At 47.6% G+C, this 20,752-nt stretch overlaps 1 protein-coding gene across 14 annotated transcripts in view; it reads right to left on the minus strand.

The window, feature by feature from the left end:
- Positions 1 to 746: 746 nt before the first annotated feature.
- HUWE1 (HECT, UBA and WWE domain containing E3 ubiquitin protein ligase 1) overlaps positions 747 to 20,752 on the minus strand; it is a 152,936-nt gene continuing 132,930 nt past the window's right edge. For 7 of the 14 annotated variants that reach the window (XM_077987620.1, XM_077987617.1, XM_077987615.1 and 4 more), the window contains 23 exons: positions 20,463 to 20,718; positions 20,140 to 20,270; positions 19,096 to 19,310; positions 18,731 to 19,019; positions 18,495 to 18,597; positions 16,803 to 17,349; positions 15,520 to 16,120; positions 14,568 to 14,689; positions 14,300 to 14,456; positions 12,891 to 13,023; positions 12,422 to 12,624; positions 11,748 to 11,830; positions 10,311 to 10,407; positions 7,616 to 7,771; positions 6,801 to 7,046; positions 6,324 to 6,441; positions 5,541 to 5,681; positions 4,489 to 4,776; positions 4,257 to 4,362; positions 3,465 to 3,582; positions 2,597 to 2,778; positions 2,084 to 2,274; positions 883 to 1,501 (listed from right to left, as the gene is read on the minus strand). In XM_077987620.1, the coding sequence (XP_077843746.1) occupies positions 1,399 to 1,501; positions 2,084 to 2,274; positions 2,597 to 2,778; positions 3,465 to 3,582; positions 4,257 to 4,362; positions 4,489 to 4,776; positions 5,541 to 5,681; positions 6,324 to 6,441; positions 6,801 to 7,046; positions 7,616 to 7,771; positions 10,311 to 10,407; positions 11,748 to 11,830; positions 12,422 to 12,624; positions 12,891 to 13,023; positions 14,300 to 14,456; positions 14,568 to 14,689; positions 15,520 to 16,120; positions 16,803 to 17,349; positions 18,495 to 18,597; positions 18,731 to 19,019; positions 19,096 to 19,310; positions 20,140 to 20,270; positions 20,463 to 20,718 (4,586 nt within the window). In that variant the 3' untranslated portion in view covers positions 883 to 1,398. 14 annotated transcript variants of the gene reach the window in all.

Here is a 20,752-nt window from a genome sequence, read left to right on the forward strand (position 1 = left end):
TTCCCCTGCCTTCTCAGAAGGGCCAGGCACAAGAGTGGAAACACTAAAAAAGGGGGAAATGGCTAGCAGCCTTGGCTCCAGGACCAGGGGATCAGGTTAAAGACACACCCTTGCTTTCCTAGACCCACACTTTGGGACAAGGTCAAAGGGACAATCTGTTCAGAAGTAGCACCCTCAGGGAATGAGAAAAACCACACAAGGCAAGCACCACTTGGGGATATTTTTTCTAACTAAATTTTTATTATTTTTTTCTTTGAAGGCTGGAACCATCGAAGTCCTTAGGTCAGCTTTAAGCACTGGAGTAAAAACCACGAGGGACTACAAGGTGATCTGTGAACAGACTGGCAGACAGATGATGAGAGAGGGAGTGACAACAAAAATAGACAAACAAAAAGAATGGTCTTCTGGTGACCTAAATTACTTGTTTATTAAAATTTATTAGAAATAAACAAACATTAATGAAATAAAAACCTAAAACTGAGCCCCAGACTCAGGACTACTGGAAAGGCTCACCAAGTAAAACCCTGGGCTGGGTCAAGTGAGCTCTGTTTTGTACAACCTGCTGCAGTTTGTTCCCCTTGAGCAAGGTGATGCTTTGTCCTAGGCTGCAATCTCTAACACCATCACCATCCCCAAGTGCAGCTCCCATTCTAAAAAAAACAGATGCCCCCACTCCCAATTTCTGGTGAACTGCCAATCTCTCCTGACTGCAGAAACTGACTCTGAAGGATGAAGTTGCACCAGTGGTGGAGGCAGGTGGACAAGCGGGTCGGGCAGGGATGGTTTCCTGGAGAATCCATTCGGATCTTTTCTCCAGATGCCTAGCATGTGCTTAAGAGTTTTTTTTTTTTTAAAGTTTGAAAAAAACTCCATTGTGAAAAGTAAGTTATGAAGAGTGCTCTTTATTTGAAACCTCCACAACACAGACGCCAATCTTGTCTCGCATTGAATCATTAGCTGTGCACATCAACACATTCCAAGCACAAATTAAGAAATGCAAACAGAACAAAAAAATATATATATATATAATTTTTTCCCCTATCCAAAGGTTTCAAGTCTCAATGCAGCAAATCCTTCTGAACACAGAATCTGAGGAGCACACTGTTCAAACAGTCGGGACAGACAGGTCCCTGCAAAGGCTACTGCCTTTTAAACACATGGGGCGGGGATCATGGACGGCATGGAAAGGGGAAAGAAGGTGAGGAAACAGGTGGCGGGGAGAGAATGAGAAGAGGAATAGGTATGCGCTGGGGAAGATGGGGCAGCTGGGACACACACGGTGAGTTGGTGGATTTCATTTATTGGTTTTTGACAATTTCTTTCTGGTTCTTTTTTTAACTCCCCCCTCCCCAGGTCCAACAATGGTAAAAAAAACCCACAGAGGTGGGCAGGGCCTTATTAGGCCAGCCCAAAGCCTTCAGAGCACTCCTGGATAGCCAATAGTAGCATGTGGCGGAGCTTCTCAAAGCTCTCATAGGCAGGCAGATCCAGCTGATTAAAACTAAGGAAAGAAGAAAGATCAGTTCGTGGTGAGGGATGACAGATAACCAAACCTGTGTGTTCCCATGGTGCCCACCAGCCCCTCCCCTCCCTGAAGAAACCAACTCCCTGCTTCTTGATGACTCCCAATCTTGTCTCAGCCCAGTCTGCCCTCCTTTATCTGGCTCCCAAACTGGCAATCGGGCACCAAAACCAAAAATCTGACCCTGTCACTCCTCCTTAAACACCCTGGCCTCACTCGCCCACAGGCTAAAGTGCAAACTTGAAGGAGGTTTTCAGAGTCACTCTGCTGAGCTCTTTAGACTTCTGCTCCCTGCAACTCCTCCTTGCTCCAGTCACGCTGGTCCTGGAATACACCATGCTCTCTTGTGGTGCTGTTTACCTGCCAGTGTCTCCCCAGCCCCCACTGTGTCTAGCACATCTCATCTCAAACATCACCTCCATAGAAACACCAAATTGTGAGTTACCCAAGGTCCAGGACTCAGCCACATTTGCGTTCCCAATCTTGGGTAGGGTCCTGAAAACATCAAGTATGCAAGCTCAATCTAAGCGCTGAAAAGGAGAAACAAACCCTTCCTTTTACCATGTGTGAGCTGAAGGCAGGCGATCTGTGGACCTGTCATCTCGATGGATCTGAAACTTCTGAATGCCATTCATGCCTTCGAGGGCAGCAAAGCCTTGCAGGGGTACCTTGGAAGTACCCGTGACAAACTGGAGGAACTTGGCACGGTCAGCTTGGTCGAAAGAACGCAATGCTCTCCAGAACCACTGGATCTGTAAGAAAGGACCCATGAAGCCAGTGTTAGGTAGAAAGCTCCTAGAAGCAGGGTAGGGGGATGGAATCTGGGAAATAGGACTGGACTTGGTATCTGAGGCAAGTCCCTTCTGTAGGATGAGCTTTAGTCCCTTTCATTCATAAGATGGCCAAGAGAAGTCGGCTATGCTCCAGGAGAACAGAGTTAGATATAGGTAGACTGTCTTCTACATGCACCGTCCTCTAAGAGTACTACTGGTTTATTTGTTATCACACAAACTAGCGTTGCCTAGAGGACCGTATGAGAGGACCATATGAAGAGGGATGCCAGCAGCAGCTCACCTGAATAGAGTTGGACTGGTACTTGTGGTATTCAGTGTTGGATTTCAGATCATCGATGTCAATGGTGGGCAGTCCTGATATAAGCAGCTCTAACTCCTGCTCAGTGAAGATGGAAATGAGGCGCTTTGGAATGATCTCATAGAAGCCTTCTAAGAAAGCCGCCAGCTGCTTGCGGATGGCTCCTGGTGAGATAACCAAAAAGCCACATGATTTCTAAACTCACACAACTGTAGAGGTCAGAGATCCCCAGTCTGGCTCCCATCTACCACTGTTAGCTGGGACTACAGGCATGCACCACCACGCCTGGTTGATTTTGCCCAGGCTAGTCTCAACTCCCTGGACTCAAGCTATCCTCCTGCCTCAGCCTCCCAAAGTGCTAGGATTACAAGTGTGAGCCACTGTGCCCAGTGGTGTTTTTTTGTTTGTTTGTTTTTTTTTTGAGACGGTGTCTCACTCTGTCACCCAGGCTGGAGTAGAGTGGTGCAATCTCAGCTCACTGCAACCTCCACCTCCCAGGTTCAAGCAATTCTTCTGCCTCAGCCTCCCAAGTAGCTGGGACTACAGGAACACGCTGCCACACCCGGCTAATTTTTTACTTTAGTAGAGACGGGGTTTCACCATGTTGGCCAGGCTGGTCTCAAACTCCTGACCTCAACTGATCCACCCGCCTTGGCCTCCCAAAGTGCTGGGATTACAGGCATGAGACACCACGCCCAAAGTTAAGTATTTTTGATCAAGTGTTTTGTCTTTTGTGCAAGGTATTTGTGGCTTTGTCATAGTGGAGGAAAACAAAACATGCCTATCAAATGAATCAAGTCTGACCTCTTCTCATATTGAGCAACTAGAGGACTAGGAACATTTCCCCTACCTGTCATTCTCATCTGGCATACCAGGTGTACATACTCCTTCTTATTCTCCTCTGTTACCAAGATGTTGGCCCCATTGGGTTTGAGGTCACGAACTTCACACACTCCAAACTCTTGGACCTAGAACAACCAAAACACCAATCATACATATCAGACTTCGTCTAGGATGGGATTAGATACCTAGGAACACACCCTAAACCCCTTGCCATGTCCTGGGCAGAGAGATGAGGCAAGTCCATACAAAACAGTGACTTTTTTCACTACTCACAGCTAGCAACTCGCCTGATAGGGAAAGGCTTTGGGTAGGAAAGAGGAAAATACTCTTTGGCTCTAAGACCCACAAAGAAGCCAGAAGAGAGTAAGGCAACTGTCAGTGGTAAAAGGGAAAAGGAAATGGCTAACTTACATAACGGAATGTAATCTCTTACGAAAACAATTTGGGAGAAGAATAACCTTAATTACCTTCATTTACCCCCCACTTACATTTGTACAATTTTTCTACAATCAATAGCTGGTGTACAAAATTTCTACATTCACCCTTGGTAATGAAGAATTATGCACTAGAGCATTTTATTCATTTATTTATTTTTTAAATAGAGGTGAAACTAGGGAATGGCCTGCAAATCCTGGTTTTCCTGTTTGTGATGTCACTCACAAACACCTGCTGCAGCTTTAAGAAGTCAAGATGCTTCCCTAGAACTATGAGAAAGTCACGCAGTGCTAGTTCTAAGGTGAACCTGGAATGGATCTTCTATACTGGCTGGATGTGCTGTGATTAGGATTTCTTGACCTACCTCAGTGCTGAAGGTGAGGTCATAGCCTAGTGTGGAGACATCATTTTCCAGCAGATAAACCAGACCCTGGTAGAAGTGGTAATCTTCACTCTCCATATCTGTATATCTAGAAAAACACAATTATACAGGGTCATGGTTTGTGGGTGGGGGGAAGAGGGAGCACAAGGATGGGACACAAAAATACAAGACCCCCAGGACTGAGGATAGTCCCAGGACTATGCCTCATTCTCACCTGACTGACTTGCCCAAGATGTGTTTGTAAAAGGATCGAGTAAAGTAGCACTCCAGAAGACGGTTGTCATATACAGCTTTGGCCACAATGCGTCCGACAAACTTGAAGTAGCTGAGGTGGTTGGGGTTGCAGTGGGAAGATGGATTGATGGTGTAGGTGACTCGATCACCAGGTGAGGTACGGAACAAGGCATACATAGGGTTAAACATCTCCCGAGAGATGATCATGTACCACTCCCGCAGGAGCCCGCCAGCATCCTGCCCTTCTTCTCCTTCAAACACTATATACCTGCATAACAAAGCAGAAGCAGAAAAGAGCTGTGCAGAAAACCCAGGATACATCCAGTCATTTGTATGAGTGAGAGACTGTGAAGCAGTGTCTGGGGGTGCAGTGTCAGATGAAGAGGTGAACAGAGAGTGCCAGGACAGCCCAGAAGTGGGGTGGAGATCTGGGACCAAACAAAAGCACCACTGACAGAGATGTCCCAAAATAGTCAAGGTTAACAGATATTCCGGAAAACACCAATAGGAAAGGTATCAGAGGAATAAATGAAGGCTTGCTTAGGTTAAGTCGGGAGGGGAGAAAAGTGGTATTAGAGAGGGATAAGCCCAGAGTCCTAATTCTTTAAAGGTATTTGGTGGAAGAACATGGCATATAGTCTGTCTAGGGAGACTCCCTGACTTCTTGTGATTACACAGATGGTGAGCCCACACAAGAGATGGGGAGGAATCATTAAATGACTTGAATAGGTCTTTCATCTCATCAGCTCCTATGCTCAGTATCAAAAACTGCTGATCTCCTCTAGGTGGCTTCAGAATCACCAGTGAGCAGTTACCAGTTTGGTGGAGCCACTCATACATGGGCATTCCTAGTACAGCAATGGTAAAGCTCTCATTGCAAAGCCAGCAGGTATATCTTTATAAACACCAAATACTTTCCTGTCTCAAATTTAGGCAGCACCTCCCTAAATTTGAGGCTAGAGCAAGCCATCACTACTGTGCAGGAGGCCCCACCTCCCACCCGCCATCTTTTCTCCGTTCCTGGGCCCTTACAATCGATTCTTCATTTCTTCAGGGGATTTGCGATGCAGCTCACGATAGGAGTCTTCAAACACATGGTCACGACGGACATGCACAGCCATGTCTTCTTTCCGGAGCCCCTCATCTAAACGCTCCAGCTCTTGGCGAAAATATCTTGGGAGGTAGAAAAGGAAGGAAGACAGGATTAAGGGTGGCAGAACAAATTTGTTTGTGTGATTAGGAAGACCTTCCACAATGATGCTTCTTCTATCCTCCAAACACTTTGATCTCTGCTCCCCACTGTTTGGGAAATGCCCAGTAGTTGGGAGAGGTAGATCACTCATTACCAACTCTAAATTTTTCTTACCTCCACTGAGTAAGGACCCACAAAGATTGTGACATGTGATTTCTCCCACAAGCAGGTAAGCATGTACACATGCACGAGGAGGAGGAGAGGCACAGGGAAGACTCCAAGAGTGTTGTGGAAGCCCTGGAACCCTGCTGTGCGTGTACTATGGCCACCTGTGCCTCCTGTACTACCCCCAAAGGATGAAACAGAACTTTAGAAATCGTGTGGTTCAAAAATCATGTGACTCTGCTTTGCTGATGAAAAATGCAGAAGGAGGGGGAGAAGCCCAAGGAGTATTTAGGTATGATGGCCATCAATGGTACAGCTGTCTCTTCCCTCCCCACCACCACTATATTCCAAGTGCTGCCACCAAAGGAAACTTGTGGCCTCAAGAGTAACTTCAGAGGCGAGTTACCATTTGAGGAGTTCTCACCACCCCTCCACCCCCCAATATCCAGGACACATACTTGCGCTTGACATCAAAGTCGAGGACACGAATGTAGTCTACCAGGACAGCAAAAGGCCCATCAGCAAGGTGGGTTGTGGACTGCCGTAGGATCTGGTTTAACACAGTGCGGTGAGTCTCTGAGGGGAGAAGTGACAGCGAGAATTAAGCACATCATGGGCCCCAGAAGCTGTAAGACAGCCAACCAGCTAGTAACTCTCTCTTCCTTCCTCTTCCCTATTTCAGGGCTCTAAAAGGACTAATGAAAACCAAGGGCCAACCCTTGAGGTGTGAACGTGAATCTGAGCATTTCTATTCTAAATCTGAGTATCCTGAGGCCATGGGAAACCATGCAGGGTTTACATACACAGGTGTGTACACCCACACACACACTCTCTCTCTCCCCCCCCCCCTCTGGAATCGCTAAGGATTAATTGTATGGAACAATACTGTTTAAAATGAAGCCTTCTACACCTGGCAGCCTAAAAGTTCCCTGTACCTGCAAAGCGAAGGAACTTCTGTGTGTCAGGGGGCAGGCTTGAGGAGATGTGCATAGATGAGGGCTCCCGGGAGAAGAATGGGTCAAGGGAGGAAGGCGTGGCTGGGGTTAAGGGCGCAGGGGAGAGTGGAGGAGGCTCGTCCTTGATGTGTGCCAGCTGACTCTCACGGGTGTCTCGGACAGGAGGCTTGCTCTCCCGCTCTGTGGCATGGACCAGAAAGAAGGCCTCGACGGCAGGCTGTAGCACTAGGGGTAGGAATGATGGGAAAGTAACATTTTACTTTGCAAACTTCAACATGCAAACCTGTTTGCCCTCAAAAACAAATTATAAAAATAAATATGGAAGAAGAAATAATGAAAACTAGGCTAGGTGTGGTGGCTCACACCTATGATCCCAGCAATCTGGGAGGCCGAGGTGGGAAAATTGCTTGAGCCCAGGAGTTTGAGATCACCCTGGGCAACATAGTGAAACCTCATTTCTGATTTAAAAAAAAAAAAAAAAAAAAGTAGAAACAATGAGAACTTGCAGGGAAATATGATAGTAGAACCAAGTCACAGAGGAACTTCCTTGAAGCCAAAGAAAAATGGGATAGGTAACCAGTTATAAAGATTCACCTTCTCTACAAAGTGCAAGACACCAGCTATTAAAAGGTCAATCTTTTTTATACTGAGGTCAGAGAAAAAACGCTTCTCTTTTGAATTCTCATTACAGAGACACTGAGAGGAATAACCTGGAAGGAAGAAAAACAAGTTGGCAGGAAGGTCCCCAGAGCAGACCAGTGGGTTGGGACCTGGGCCTTTAGCCCACAACTTACCTAGCACAGCATGCTGGTCATGGGATTCCTCTAGTTCCTTTAGACACTCCCCCAGCATGTCCCACAGCTCATCCAAGCTCAGCTGCTCACTGAGCAGGGGTAACTCAGGTGGTCTTTCTTCCTTTTCCTTCTCCCCCTGTGGGGTTCCATCGGAGGCTGAAGGGCACACAGAAGAGAGTCAAAGTTTTCAAAATTTCCCTTCTACTTAGCTTTTTCTAGACCAAACACACCAACTAATATACAGAGCAAGTAGAGGGGATCAGTGGCCACTCAGTGGTACTCACTGAGCAACATCTGAAACAAGGTCTAGGACTATACTGTAGGGCATTTACATTGAATAGAATAAATAAAATAATGAATCTGGCTCCTCAGGTGCACTAGCCACATTTAAGGTGCTCAAAAGCCACAGGTGCTACTGCAGTTCCAGACAGTGCTAGTCTAGTCACCGCCTCACTAGTTTCAAGAGAATCTGTGGATTACCTCAGGGTAATGTGACAACAGTGGAGTTTTGGATGGTTGCTGTCCAGTTTACACAGGACGTTTTAGGACACTATCGTCATTGAATTCTGACAGCTGGCCTTGGAAAGTAGGCTGTCTTTCCCTCATTTTGGTTTCCGAGGAGGACAGCACCAGGACATCAAACTAGATCTTTCTAACTAACCCTAAGTCTAATGCCTTTTTTTTTTTTTTCTGAGACAGAGTCTCGTTCTGCTGCCTAGGCTGCAGTGCAGTGGTGTGATCTCGGCTCACTGCAACCTCTGCCTCCCGGGTTCAAGTGATTCTCCAGCCTCAGCCTCCTGAGTAGCTGGAATTACAGGCGCAAGCCACCATGCCCAGCTAATTTTTGTATTTTTAGTAGAGACTTGGTTTCATCATGTTGGTCAGGCTGGTCTTGAACTCCTGCCCTTGTGATCCACTTGCCTTGGCCTCCCAAAGTGCTGGGATTACAGGCCTGAGCCACCACGCCCGGCTGTCTAATGCCTTCTAAATTAGTCATCTTGTCCTGGGGCAGTTTAAAACCCTGAGAAGCCATGGTGTGACTGATGGAACCCCATGGCTGGTACTTTTCCTGATACTCACTGGGGGCTTATTCTAACCTCTGCTCAGCAGCAAGACCCAGCCCCATCTTCTGGGTGGGGAGTGACTGTTTCCTCATCAATCCCCGACCCCCATACACCTGCGCTGCTTAGGTTTCTTCTTGACCTTTGCTGTTCATTCTTTACCCAAATCCTGACTATTCTTCAAGGTTCTGACAGCCTTAGGTTTGAATCCTGGCTCTGGTACTTGCAAATCATATTACCTTAGGTAAAAGAAGGTGAATACAGAACACAGGAATAACATCTATCTCCCCAAATCCTGATGGAAAGTAAATGACTTAATACAGCATTTCAACAATGGTTGTCCTACAAGGCTTCTCTAACCACTATACATGTGTTAACTCATTTAATCCTAAGAACTGAACATTCCTATTTTAAACAAGGAAACCTAACGAAGAGGTTTGCCTCAGGTCCCAGAGCCAGTAAATGGGGGAGCCAAGATTTAAAACATGGGAGACTAGGGCTGGTCGGCCGTGGCTCATACCTGTAATCCCAGCACTTTGGGAGGCCGAGGCGGGTGGATTACCTGAGGTCAGGAGTCCGAAACCAGCCTGGCCAATATGGTGAAACCCTGTCTCTACTAAAAATACAAAAAAAAAAAAAAAAAAAAAAAATTAGCCGGGCATGGTGGCGGACGCCTGTAATCCCATCTACTTGGGAGGCTGAGGCAGGACAATCACTTTAACCCAGGAGGCGGAGGTTGCAGTGAGCCGAGATGGCACCACTGCACCCCACTCTGGGCGACACAGCGAGACTACGACTCAAAAATCAATAAATCAATAAAACACGGGAGACTGAAGTGAGAGGATGGCTTGAGGCCAGGAGTTCAAGACCAGCCCGGGCAACATAGTGAGACTCCATTTCTACAAAAATAAAAAAAATTAGCTGGGCATGGTGGCCTGTCCCTTATAGTCCCAGCTACTCATAGCCGAGGCAGGAGGATTGACTGAGCCCAGAAGTTTGAGATTGCAGTGAGCTATGACTGCGTTACTGCATCCTAGCTTAGGTGACGGAGAAAGACTCTGCCTCAATAATAAAACAAAAGTTTTAAAACACGTGCTGGGCTGGGTGCGGTGGCTCACGCCTGTAATTCTAACACTTTGGGAGGCCAAGGCAGGTGGATCACCTGAGGTCAGGAGTTTGAGACCAGCCTGGACAACATAGCAAAACTCCGTCTCTACTAAAAAAAAAATACAAAAACTAGCCAGGTGTGGTGGTACGTGCCTGTAATCCCAGCTACTCAGGAGACTGAGACATGAGAATTGCTTGAACCCAGGAGGCAGAGGTTGCAGTGAGCAGAGATCGTGCCACTGCATTCTAGCCTGGCAACAGAGGGAGGCTGTCTCAAAAACCACCACCACAATAACAAAAAACCCCACAAAAACATGCTGTCTGAATGCATAATATCCCACCATATAGTTTCTTTACTACAGGAAAGAAAAGTGTGCCTTGGTTGTCAAACACCTATTACCATTTACAGAAACCAGGGTTTACTGGAAGAAATGGGAAAACACTGGGCTTATATATGCTGGGAGCAGAGGATTCAGCAGACATTCCAGAAGACTTTTGCTTGGCTGGAAACAGGAAGTAGTACTGACCAATGGATTGAGTATCTTGAGCACTGGGAGATGGCTGGTCCACATCCATGGGTGATTCCTCCCTCCGGACAGATGCCTCTGACTGGCTAGACTCCGACTGGATAAAAGGGAGACAAAAATCACATAAGGGTGCAACTCTGCTTTCCTTAGAGGCAGGCTAGAGGTTGGCCCTTCCACTTCTCACACATTGAGCTTGCAAAGAAACTTCCCATATTTGGGTGGGGAAACTGTAGCTATCCAGGACAAAAGGATGCCTTTCTCAACTCTTCTGCTTTTCTCCAGTGTAAGTTTTCCAAGCTTTTCCCAACAGCTCCTCGGATGCCTACATTTCCTACAGTCTACAATCCAGATCTGTGACCAGTCAGAACTAGCCTCCTGTATACAAACTTTGTCGTCTTCTGGGGTGTGTGTGTGGGGGGTGTGTGTGTGTGTATGTATGTATGTATAAAAGATTCAGATGGGTGGAAGGTAGGTTTGCTCTTTGTTTCTGTTTGCTCACAAAAGGGGAAATAACAGGAGAATTAGAGCAACCTCTCATGAGTGGGATAATTTAAAAAGCCAACATCTTTTCGGGTAATGGGAAAGAGACTAGGCAGAAAAAATACTCCAGAATAACAGCTTTATTTTCCCTTTCTACCTTCCTAGAGTCACTTCCCTTAAGTTCAAGGCTGTTCCCTGCCTATTCAATAAAACCATACTGTATAACAGTAATTATATGCAAAGAAATATCAGGTCTTAGGATACCTTTCTTGGACCTTGGAAAGGTAACTTACATGTTGCAAGGACAGGAAAACAATGAGGGAGTGCCATAGCATACATATGTGATGCCAGGCTTTTACTGCAGCCACTCAATGCCGGGACCCCAACACTGAGTTGGCTATTTAAGTACCTGAAGGTTTCCTCCTAAAAGTGCCTGAGTGCCTAGGTACCAAGGGGTTACGGAGAATAAAGGCAGAGGGCAGGGTGGTGGGAGCAGCCACAGACAGAAGTGGCTGTGTGGGATATGTACCAAGCTTGGGGGACTTTCAATGGTAGGATTCCTGAGATGTTTCTGATGTACCTGCATTGTTCCATGAGACTGAAAAAAAACTTCACCCCATATCCCCTCAGAACCCAGACAACACTTAGCATCAGGCAGTTTGCAAAAGCGCCACTGTTGACTGGATAGCTGGGAGTGGGGTATGATGGCCAAGCTTTAAATCAAATCAAACCAACAAACCAATCAACAAATAGGAAAACACCAACAGAAAGTAACCCTTTTGTCCAGAAGCATTCATATAGCAAACTTAATGCAAAAGCATACAAGGTAAAGGCAATGAAACCCCACTGATGACATGGTGGGGGGATGAGTGGAGAGACAAATGAATGAGGGGCCACAGGCATCATGCTAACCGTTGCTGCTTGTTGCTGTCTCCGCGCCCTTTGACCCTCACGTACCATTTGTATAATGGCATCAGCCTCAGCCTCCAGCTGCCGAACAGCTGCCTGGATGCTGCTAGCTGAGCCTAAACCGGAGGAACCTGGGAGAAAGAGAAAGAGGAAGGCAAGATATAAAATATAGGAAGAGGGAAAGCCCAATATTCTCTCTCCTATCTCCTGGGCTGCCACAGGGCATCTTGCTGAGGTCTTTTGAGCTTTAGCTCAGGAAGCTTCAGAGCACTCATCATCAGGCGCTAAGATTTACCATTACAGATAAGGGCAGGGGGCATGATGCTAGACAGACGGATGGTTTTGTGCGAGAGGGTTCTGTGGGACAGGAGGAAAGAGGCAGGGAAAATGATTTGTCAAGCCACGGCTTAGTTAGAAATGACCAAGGAAGCAGAAAGGAGATGCACCTAGTGAGTTAAGTCTTGTTCAGCAAAAGGTTGGCCCCCAACTTCCCTGCCAGATTTCCACTCCCCCTTAATTCCCGCTCCCCCTAATGAATTTCCTACGCAGATAGTTTGAATGAGATGTAGAATGCAGCCATCAACATTCTGAAAAAAGGATAATCATTTTCCTTTTGGAAAGGTCAAACAGGAAGGAGACAGGCCGTTAAGTCCTGCACCTCCAAGGACTCTGGCTTTACCGCCACCAACCCTTCCCCTCAACTGGACACTCTAGTTCCATACCTAGCCTGCCTGTCTGCTTGGCTTTCTTGTTAGCCCGGCGCGTGTCGTCCCGGAGCTGGATGATGACCTGTAGTACCCTCAAGAAGAACTTCTGGGTAGATGTCTTGGATGTCAACATGGACATAGAAGGCAGCTGGAGCTCCCGGCCACCCAAAGGTCGCTTCTGAGATGCCACAATTACCACATTCTCAGCCATGTCAAACCTGGATAGTGTAGAGGTGGCTTGCGTATATTGACAGCATCAAAGTATAAACACCCAAAGCAAGCAAGGCTTCCTGGTGTCAACCAGAGGGGTAAGGAAACTCAGAAGGAAATCTTCCAAGTAGAAAGTAGAAAAAAATGGGTCAAGTGTGTATAGGAAAGATACGAAAATCACCCAGAGAAATAAAAAAGACCAGGAAACCAGCAAGAGCCATCTTCCAGAATATCCCAGATTCAAGCCCCCAGTCAAAGGGTGGCTACCACCCACCTGCTCTGCATTTTGCCCTTCAGCTTGGTGGTCTGTGGCTGCTCCTCGGGCAGGCCATCAGGAGAGAGGGTTTCACATTGGGCTCGCCGCTGCTGCTCAAGGTTGTATTCCCGCAGCTCGGCCAGCAGGGTACCTGAGCAGGCAGAGGAGTCAGCAAGTGTTCAGAGACTCCCCTGGTAGAGTGGCTAAAAGCCAAATCTCTCTAAGACACCTGCTTAGGCCACTCTTCGTTGCTCAGCTGCAAAGAACCTAGAGTGAGTTGGAATCGTACTCTGTTCAGTTTTTTATGTGTGTCCATGGATCGTCACCTGGGACTATCAATTTACCTATGGCCACAGGGATCTGCTGAATCTGTATGAAATGAGTTTCATGTAGAAGAGAAACAGTATCTCCTCTGAAGCTAGACAGATCCTGATTGAAATCCCATATATCTCTCAAAATTACTGAGGTTCTGTGGTGGTTTCAGGCAAATTTCTTGACCCCTTGCCCAATTTGCTTACCAATATTAATATTGGGAATATTACTGCCTAACCTCACAAGGTTGCTATAAGAATTAAGAGATAAATATATGGTAGACTGCCTAGACAGTGCCTGGCCCATAGGTGTGGAATAGATGGTGGCAGCCAAGAGAGAAAGGTCAGAGGCTAAATTCTTTCTGGAAGAATGTTGTAATTTTCATGCAGCAAAGAACACCCTGAGTTATACAGGCCAACCAACTCTCCTATCACCCCAGACTTAGGGACATGGGAGTGAAGGAGAGACAGAACTAAGTATGTAGCCAAGATCTCGGGAGACTCATGATTGGGATGAGGGTGGGACAGGGTAGAGAGACTCTATGTTGAAAGAAAACCTGGCTGTACTCCTTGGTCCAATCACTTTATCACCCTGGGTTTTGGCTTTCTTCTCAGTAAAACAGGGAGGAAGGTGATAGAAACTAGGTAATTTGTAACTGTTCTTAGAATTTTTGTATCTTCAAAATTACACAAGAGCAGAGAGTACTATTCTGACTCTGTAATTCCTGAGGCTGAATGCAGTGTAGGCACATACTTTGAAGGGGTGAGGCTGCCTCAGCAGTCTTATCACAGGGTTATTACGAGTGCCCAGCATGGAGAAGACAGGCACTGCTGTTCCCACGTGTTCTTTTTTCCCTTTATTAAGCACCAATGTGTGCCGGGCAGCGGGGATGAGGAGACAAACCCAGCCTTGCTTTCAAATAACTGAGCAGAAGAAAACAGATGATAACCCAGGGTAATCTGTGTTACGACAGACAGAGGGAGCATGGAGGCTGTGTTATAGGGACATGGAGGTATCTGATTCAGCTTGGGGATTCAGGAAAGGATTCCAGAAAGAGGAAGCAGCTAAATGGAAACTTTCAGAAAGAGAGAAGAATGCTTTACTCCTGCTATTACCTATTTGTTTACAAAGGGTATAACCCAGATGGCGGGCTCCATTCAGTAGCAGCTTGAGAACAGTGTCCCGGGTCCCAGAGTCCCCCCGGGAGAGCTGCAGTAGTACGTTGGCTGCATCCTCTAAGCCTTCCTCAGAACAAGAGTGGGATGTCAACACCTGAGAAAAAGAAGACAGGAGGAGTAAGCTCCAGCCTGAGAACAAAATCATTATCTACCCTGTTTATCCTTTCTCCCCAAGTCTTAGCAGGTCAGAAGAGCTTGGACTCACCTCTACAGAGAGCTGTAGCTGGTTTTCAGTGAGGCCAGAGGACACCATCTTAAAGTCTGTACTGCTGCTGCCCCCATCACCCACCTTCGCTGGAGATTTGCTGCCCTTAGTAGTGGCAGAAACTTTGAGAAAACAGACAGAACACTTTAAGCCTCTGTGAAACTCACAAGCCAGGGACTAAGTGACAAAACCAAGGAATCACTGAATTGCCCAGGGCTTCAAAATGGGAAAGTACTGAAAAGGAAAACCCACCCACCAAAGGCAAATCTAAATGACTTGGGATGCTAAAGGCTTTTTATTTTTTATTAGAGACAGGGTCTCGCTCTGTTGCCCAAGCTAGAATGCAGTGGTGCAATCAGGTCTCACCATAAACTCAAAGAGGACTCCTATGACTGTTAACTTCTAAGCTGATCAAGAACCCCAGGCATTTCTTCCAACTATTCCCCCACCATTATGGCCCCCTCTATTCTTTAAAACCTACTTCTTCAGATAATTCTTACTAATTTGTAGCAGGGACAGATTTCCATTTATTTCCAGGGATGATCTGGTTACTCTGAATCACACTGTATCCTGCCTGCCCTTTAACTATTTCCCACGAGAACTGGCTCCCTCAACAAGACTGGAAAGGCTGGGAATTCCCTGAGGATGGAACTTTCTTTCCTCCTTTTGGTGCCTAGCCTAGGGAAGCCACATTCAGTGAATGCCTGCTGACCTTCAAAGGTGTGTGTGTATGAGAGGCAGGGGAGAGAGCAAGAGAGAGAGAAAGAGAGACAGGGATGGAGGGAGAGTGAGAGAACTGGGACAGATGAGGTTGACAATGGACACATTCTGCTCTCACAAACACAAACCAAGCTGATTGCTATCACTGAGGGAGAACTATCTGGATGGAAAAGGGGGTGAAGTGGGTGCAACAGTATATACCCTATAGCTCCCAGTCTACATCCACACTTACTTGAAACAGTAGTGGTAGCAGTCGTGGGTGTAGTCACTGTGGTCGAAGCAGCTACGGCAATGGTGGAAATAGCCGTGGCAGCAACCAGGGCTGGAGCAGAAGTGACAGGGGTGGGTGCAGTAGGGGGTGTGGGCGTGGTGGAGGCGGCAGTGGTGGTGGTGGTAGATGTGGTTGAGGTGGCAGTAGTGGTGGAGGAAGCACCGCTGCCAGAATTAGCCTGTGCTTCTGACACCTTGTTTTCTGGGAGAGCAATTGAGATGAGAGAAAGGAGTCTGAGGAGTTTCTCAGTTAAGAGAGAGCTCCGGCGGATGACTGGGTGTGACAACATGTTCATGAGCTGCCCCAGTGGAGAGGCCTCAAGGCTGTATGGAGAGGTTTCCCCCTCACCGCCAGCGCTCACTGGCACTGACTTCACGGAGTTCTTGCCTTTCCGGCTGACATTCATGTTGTCCAGTTTTACCAATAAGTCCCAGAAGTCTGTGCAAATGCCACTGCTGGAGGACTGTGAGGAGCATGGGCTACAGGCCTTACTGCCCCTTTCCCGATCACTCTCACAGTTTGTTTCTTTGGTCCGCTGCTGTGTGAAGTGGCTGGGAAATACCTGCCGGGAAAAGGAGGACAGGCTTGGTCTAGGACGTCTTCACAGAGGATGAGCCTTCCTGATAGGGAAAAGACAACTGGTTCCCAGACTCTCCTTCAGACAATTTTGGTAAATATTGGGGGATATGTCATATAAGAGTTTTATCCAACAGATAGTAAAGCAGCCTAGAGAAATGAATGAGGGCTTTGTAGCAATACAGACTCACGAGCAAACTTTTCCTGAGTTTTAGTCTCTGCACTTATAAAATGGAGAGGATAACTACACTTCCTTGCAAAGTTGCTGGAGATTAAACGACATGATGTATTGCACAGTGCCTGGCATAAGGCAGGCCTTTGATAGATGGCAGCAATGCTTATTATCGAAAGAACACTAAATTCTAGGTCCAGCTCCATCACTTTCTAATCATATGACAAAATGAATAAAATGTTCTGAATCCCAGGTTCTTCATCTGTAAAACAGGAATCATATAGCCCAGTTGTTTTGATGATTAAGACAATACATAAAAATGGAAAAGAATGAAAAAACCCCAGGAATATATAGGACAATCCCCCAGAAACAATACAGGGCTCAACACTTAAAATAAGAGCAAAAAGACACGTTAGCCTGCTTAGTGTTCAACTTTCACCCAGGCTCTTGCTGCCACCCTTCTTCCATCCCCAGGAGTTGGGTTCGAAACCCTCACCTTGGCCAGTTGAATGAGTGTGTCCAAAACGTGTCTGCAGACAACAGGAGCAGCTTGGGGGTGGATGTGGACGGTGGAGCCACCACTTGCATGCTTCTCTGTATGTTTACGCCCCCCTGAACGCTGGATCTGAAATATATTAGTCCTGCAGCCTAGGGCTGCATCCATGGATACTGAGAGCCAGGAAAGCTGGTTGGAGCTCTTCGACTCCATCTTGTGTAGCAGGTCCAGGGGACGGTTCTCATGGCTACTTGACCCACAGCTCTTGCTCGACTTTTTGCCCTTTTCCTCACTTGTAGTGAGTTTGGGTGTTTCAATGCATAGCTCACTCTCACTGCTGCGCTGCAAGATGGAGAGCAGACTGCGGATGACCCAGTGGCGGGTCTGGGCATGGTAGCAGAGATTTCTCAGTACTCGGTGTAGACGGCTAGTATTGAGCTTTGGCTCATCCACAAAAAGTAGGACCAGGAGACAAGAAAGGGCTTCGTGGTCCAGAAGGAGCCGTCCTCGGAGGCGGAGGAGAGTATCTACATTACTGCCAGAAGGCCTGGAAACAGAACATGGTTTTTGGGTAACACTTCAGTGGCTAGAGCTCTGGGATTAGGCATAAGAATGGGAGAGGGGAATGAGCTGGGTATCTCCAAGGAAGCTTGAGAAAGGAGGGTGTCCAGTCCAAGGGCTCTTCATAGTAACAGCTGCCCTCTTGGGTGTCTACTATGTACCATGCACTTTACAATGACTGTACATCATCCTTTCAGGGCTGCTGTACAGCTTAGAGAATCAACCCCCACCCCCACCAGCTTTATGATGAGATGGAGTCTCACTCTGTCACCCAGGCTGGAGTGCAGTGGCGCGGTATCGGCTCACTGCAACCTCCACCCGCCGGGGTTCAAGTGATTCTCGTGCCTCAGCCTCCCGAGTAGCTGGGATTACTAGTGTGCGCCACCACACCCGACTACTTATTGTATTTTTAGTAGAGATCAGGTTTGCCATGTTGCCTAGGCTGGTCTTGAACACCTGGACTCAAGTGATCCACCTGCCTCAGCCTCCCAAAGTGCTGGGATTATAGGTGTGAGCCACGACACCTGGCCGAGAACCACCCATTTTTGAGATGATAAACAAGAGGCTCAAACAGGTTAAGTGACTTGCCCTACATCACACGGCGACTGAGAAGACAGCAGAGGTGTCATCCATAGACTGGTAAAATCTGACTGTACCTAAGTCTAGGAGACAATGCTAGTTTCTGCCTTCTCTAGACTACCAGGAGTTTGTGGCCTTATAGGAACCAATCACTCTTTTCACATTTTGCCATGTCAGGCCCACTCTGTTTTAGCCTGGCTAACTCACTCCTCTATACTTCCCTAGCCTATGTGTTATAAACTCAAGGCAGGTGTTAGTTGTTTTACTACTTGCATGGGAGACAAGTGGTGTTCCTTCTCGTTAAAACCATAGTTAGCACCTGCTGCCAGCCTGCTTTTGCGATTGTGGTCTTCAGTAGCAAGACTAACCAAAAGGTGTAGTTTTCTGAATGGGGAGTCCAAGGATCTGGCTCTCTCACTTATTCAAGGAAATGGCTTAGAGAGACCATCCTGCCTGCCTGTCAGGATTTTAGCTTCTCCACCTATAAAGCTAAGGGAGTTGGGCTAGTAGACTTGAGTGGTGATATAGTAAGGTAAAAATAGACAAAGGTACCTGTTATGGCTGCTGCCACCCCCCATCTGGAAGGTGCCACCTCTCTGCACAGCAAGGCGAGTATATTGGACCCCACGGTTGCCACTTAGGCGACTGGTGAAAGCTGGAAGGAAAAGAAAAAGAAAACTGAGATTGTGGAGAGGGTGTAAATTGGATACAGGTAATACAAAGGTAAGAAAATACAGCCTCATCTAGCTAAAGCTTTTGAGAGCCCTCCCACTTGCCTCCCTCTGTACCCGGGCTTCGGAGAATAGCAGAGAGTGCAGAGGTGCTACTGTGCCCAAACAGACGCTCATGCATGAGCTGTCGCTGCCGGGCTTCCTGCTCTCGTCTCAGGGCTTGAGCCTCAGCTGCAATGTCAGGTGGCATCACAGCTAACACGCTGTCCTCCATATCCTCTAGGACACTACGGCGCAGGTCTGAGGGCAGAGTCTGGATGAAGGTCACAGGGTCCATAGGGGTGTCTGAGCTGGCATTCTGTGCCAGTTCTCGTCGCTGCTGCTCAGCTCTCTGCTGTGCCAGTACCTATGGAGCAGAAGAAGTCAATGAGGGCATTTCTCCTGCCAGGCAGCCTGGCCCCACCACCTTCCCGCTCACATACTTCCTCCTGAATAGCTGGAGGCAGGGCAGCCAGAAACTCAGGGCTCACTTCAGTCACACCAGGATTCCCCACCACTGCAGGCGCTGAGCTATTTGTGGAGGGGGCAGTCCGGGTTGGTGGACGAATGCCTAGCTGGTTCTGTAGAACTTCCCGACGGATGTCATCAGGCAGGGCAGCCAGAAAAGAGGGGTCCACGCCTTCAGGGAGACTGATACCTAAGGGGAGATATAACATGTAAAGGGATTCATGCCTTATTAAATTTTTGAGATGGGGTCTTGGTCTGTTGCCCAGGCCGGAGTGTAGTGGTGCAACCCTTGACTCACTGCAGTGTTGAGCTCCTGGGCTCAAGTCTTCCTGCCTCAGCCTCTTGAGTAGCTGGGACTACAGGCATGCACCAAAATGCCTGGCTAATTTACATATATATTTTCGTAGAGACGGGGTCTCCCTGTGTTGCCCAGGCTGGTCTTAAACTCTTGGCTTCAAGTGATCCTCTGACCTCTGCTTCCCAAATTTTCAGGATTATAGGCATGAGCCACCGTGCCCAGCCTCTCACACCTCTATTGGTGCCTAATATGTACTTGGAGAAAATAAACCTATGTCACTGCTTGAGGGAAACCAGTGTGTATGTCTTCACTGCTTGCAAGACATGGGACACAGAGAAGGCCCACCCCACTTTCCCTGGGCTCAGAATAGCTTTTGTTATTTGCTAGACTGCATGCACTGTTACTTACCCTTTATAAATAACCTACCACGCAGATATCATCACCCCCTCGGTATCATTCATGATCACAGAAATTAAATAATGACCCTAGGTTGTAAAAGGTAGAAGTGGCAGAGTGGGGGAATTTGAGTGAGCCAAGACCAGTTTGACTCCTAAGGCTGGACCCATTTCATTATGCCACACCAGCACCCCCCTTATTGTCAGTCCTCCCACATACATGCCCTCCACCTGAATGGAACTGTTTGGCTGGTGGGCACTTCCATGCCAAGGGCCACTAGAAGCCAAAACAATCCCAGGATGACCTGGGCATACATGGAGCTCACCTGCAAGGGGATCTTCTTCTTCACTGCTTGTTGAAGGCAACGGCTCTTCTAGGATTCCTCGAGAATCTGCTCCAGAAATGGCCACGGCAGAATCTCTGGTGGAAGAGCTCTCAGAGGATGCAGGGGGGGAGCTGAGGGAAATCACGCTCAGGTTGTTGTATTATGTCTTCTCGTTTATAAAACAGTCCTACAATACCCCTTTCTCACAGAAACCAGGTTTATCTCCCCAGCATAACAAGCATGTCCATTAGTTGACAAGTATGAAATGTGCTTTGAAAGACCCTCCAATATATCCTACCCTTCTTTTGCCCACACATGCTTACCTGTCCTCAGGTGGCTGGGCAGATTCCCCTGACCCATCACTCCTGCCTTGCACTTCCGCCACAGCTGGTGGGGCATCCCCAGGAGTGGAGCTGCCTGCTCTGGGCTGCTCAGAACTGCCAGTTGCTGAAGCATCACCCACAGCCTCCTCTAGGGTACAGGAAGCCAGGCTGCTTGTATCCATAGGAGAGCCTTCCAGCTGACTGCTGACAGCCGTCAGTGCATCAGAATCCTCAGCTCTCTCTGGGGAAAGAGAGGCTAGGAAAAAGTCATAGGGAGAAGTTAGGCTTCT

The sequence above is a fragment of the Macaca mulatta genome, chromosome X (genome assembly GCF_049350105.2).
Source record: "Macaca mulatta isolate MMU2019108-1 chromosome X, T2T-MMU8v2.0, whole genome shotgun sequence".
Classification (NCBI taxonomy): domain Eukaryota; kingdom Metazoa; phylum Chordata; class Mammalia; order Primates; family Cercopithecidae; genus Macaca; species Macaca mulatta.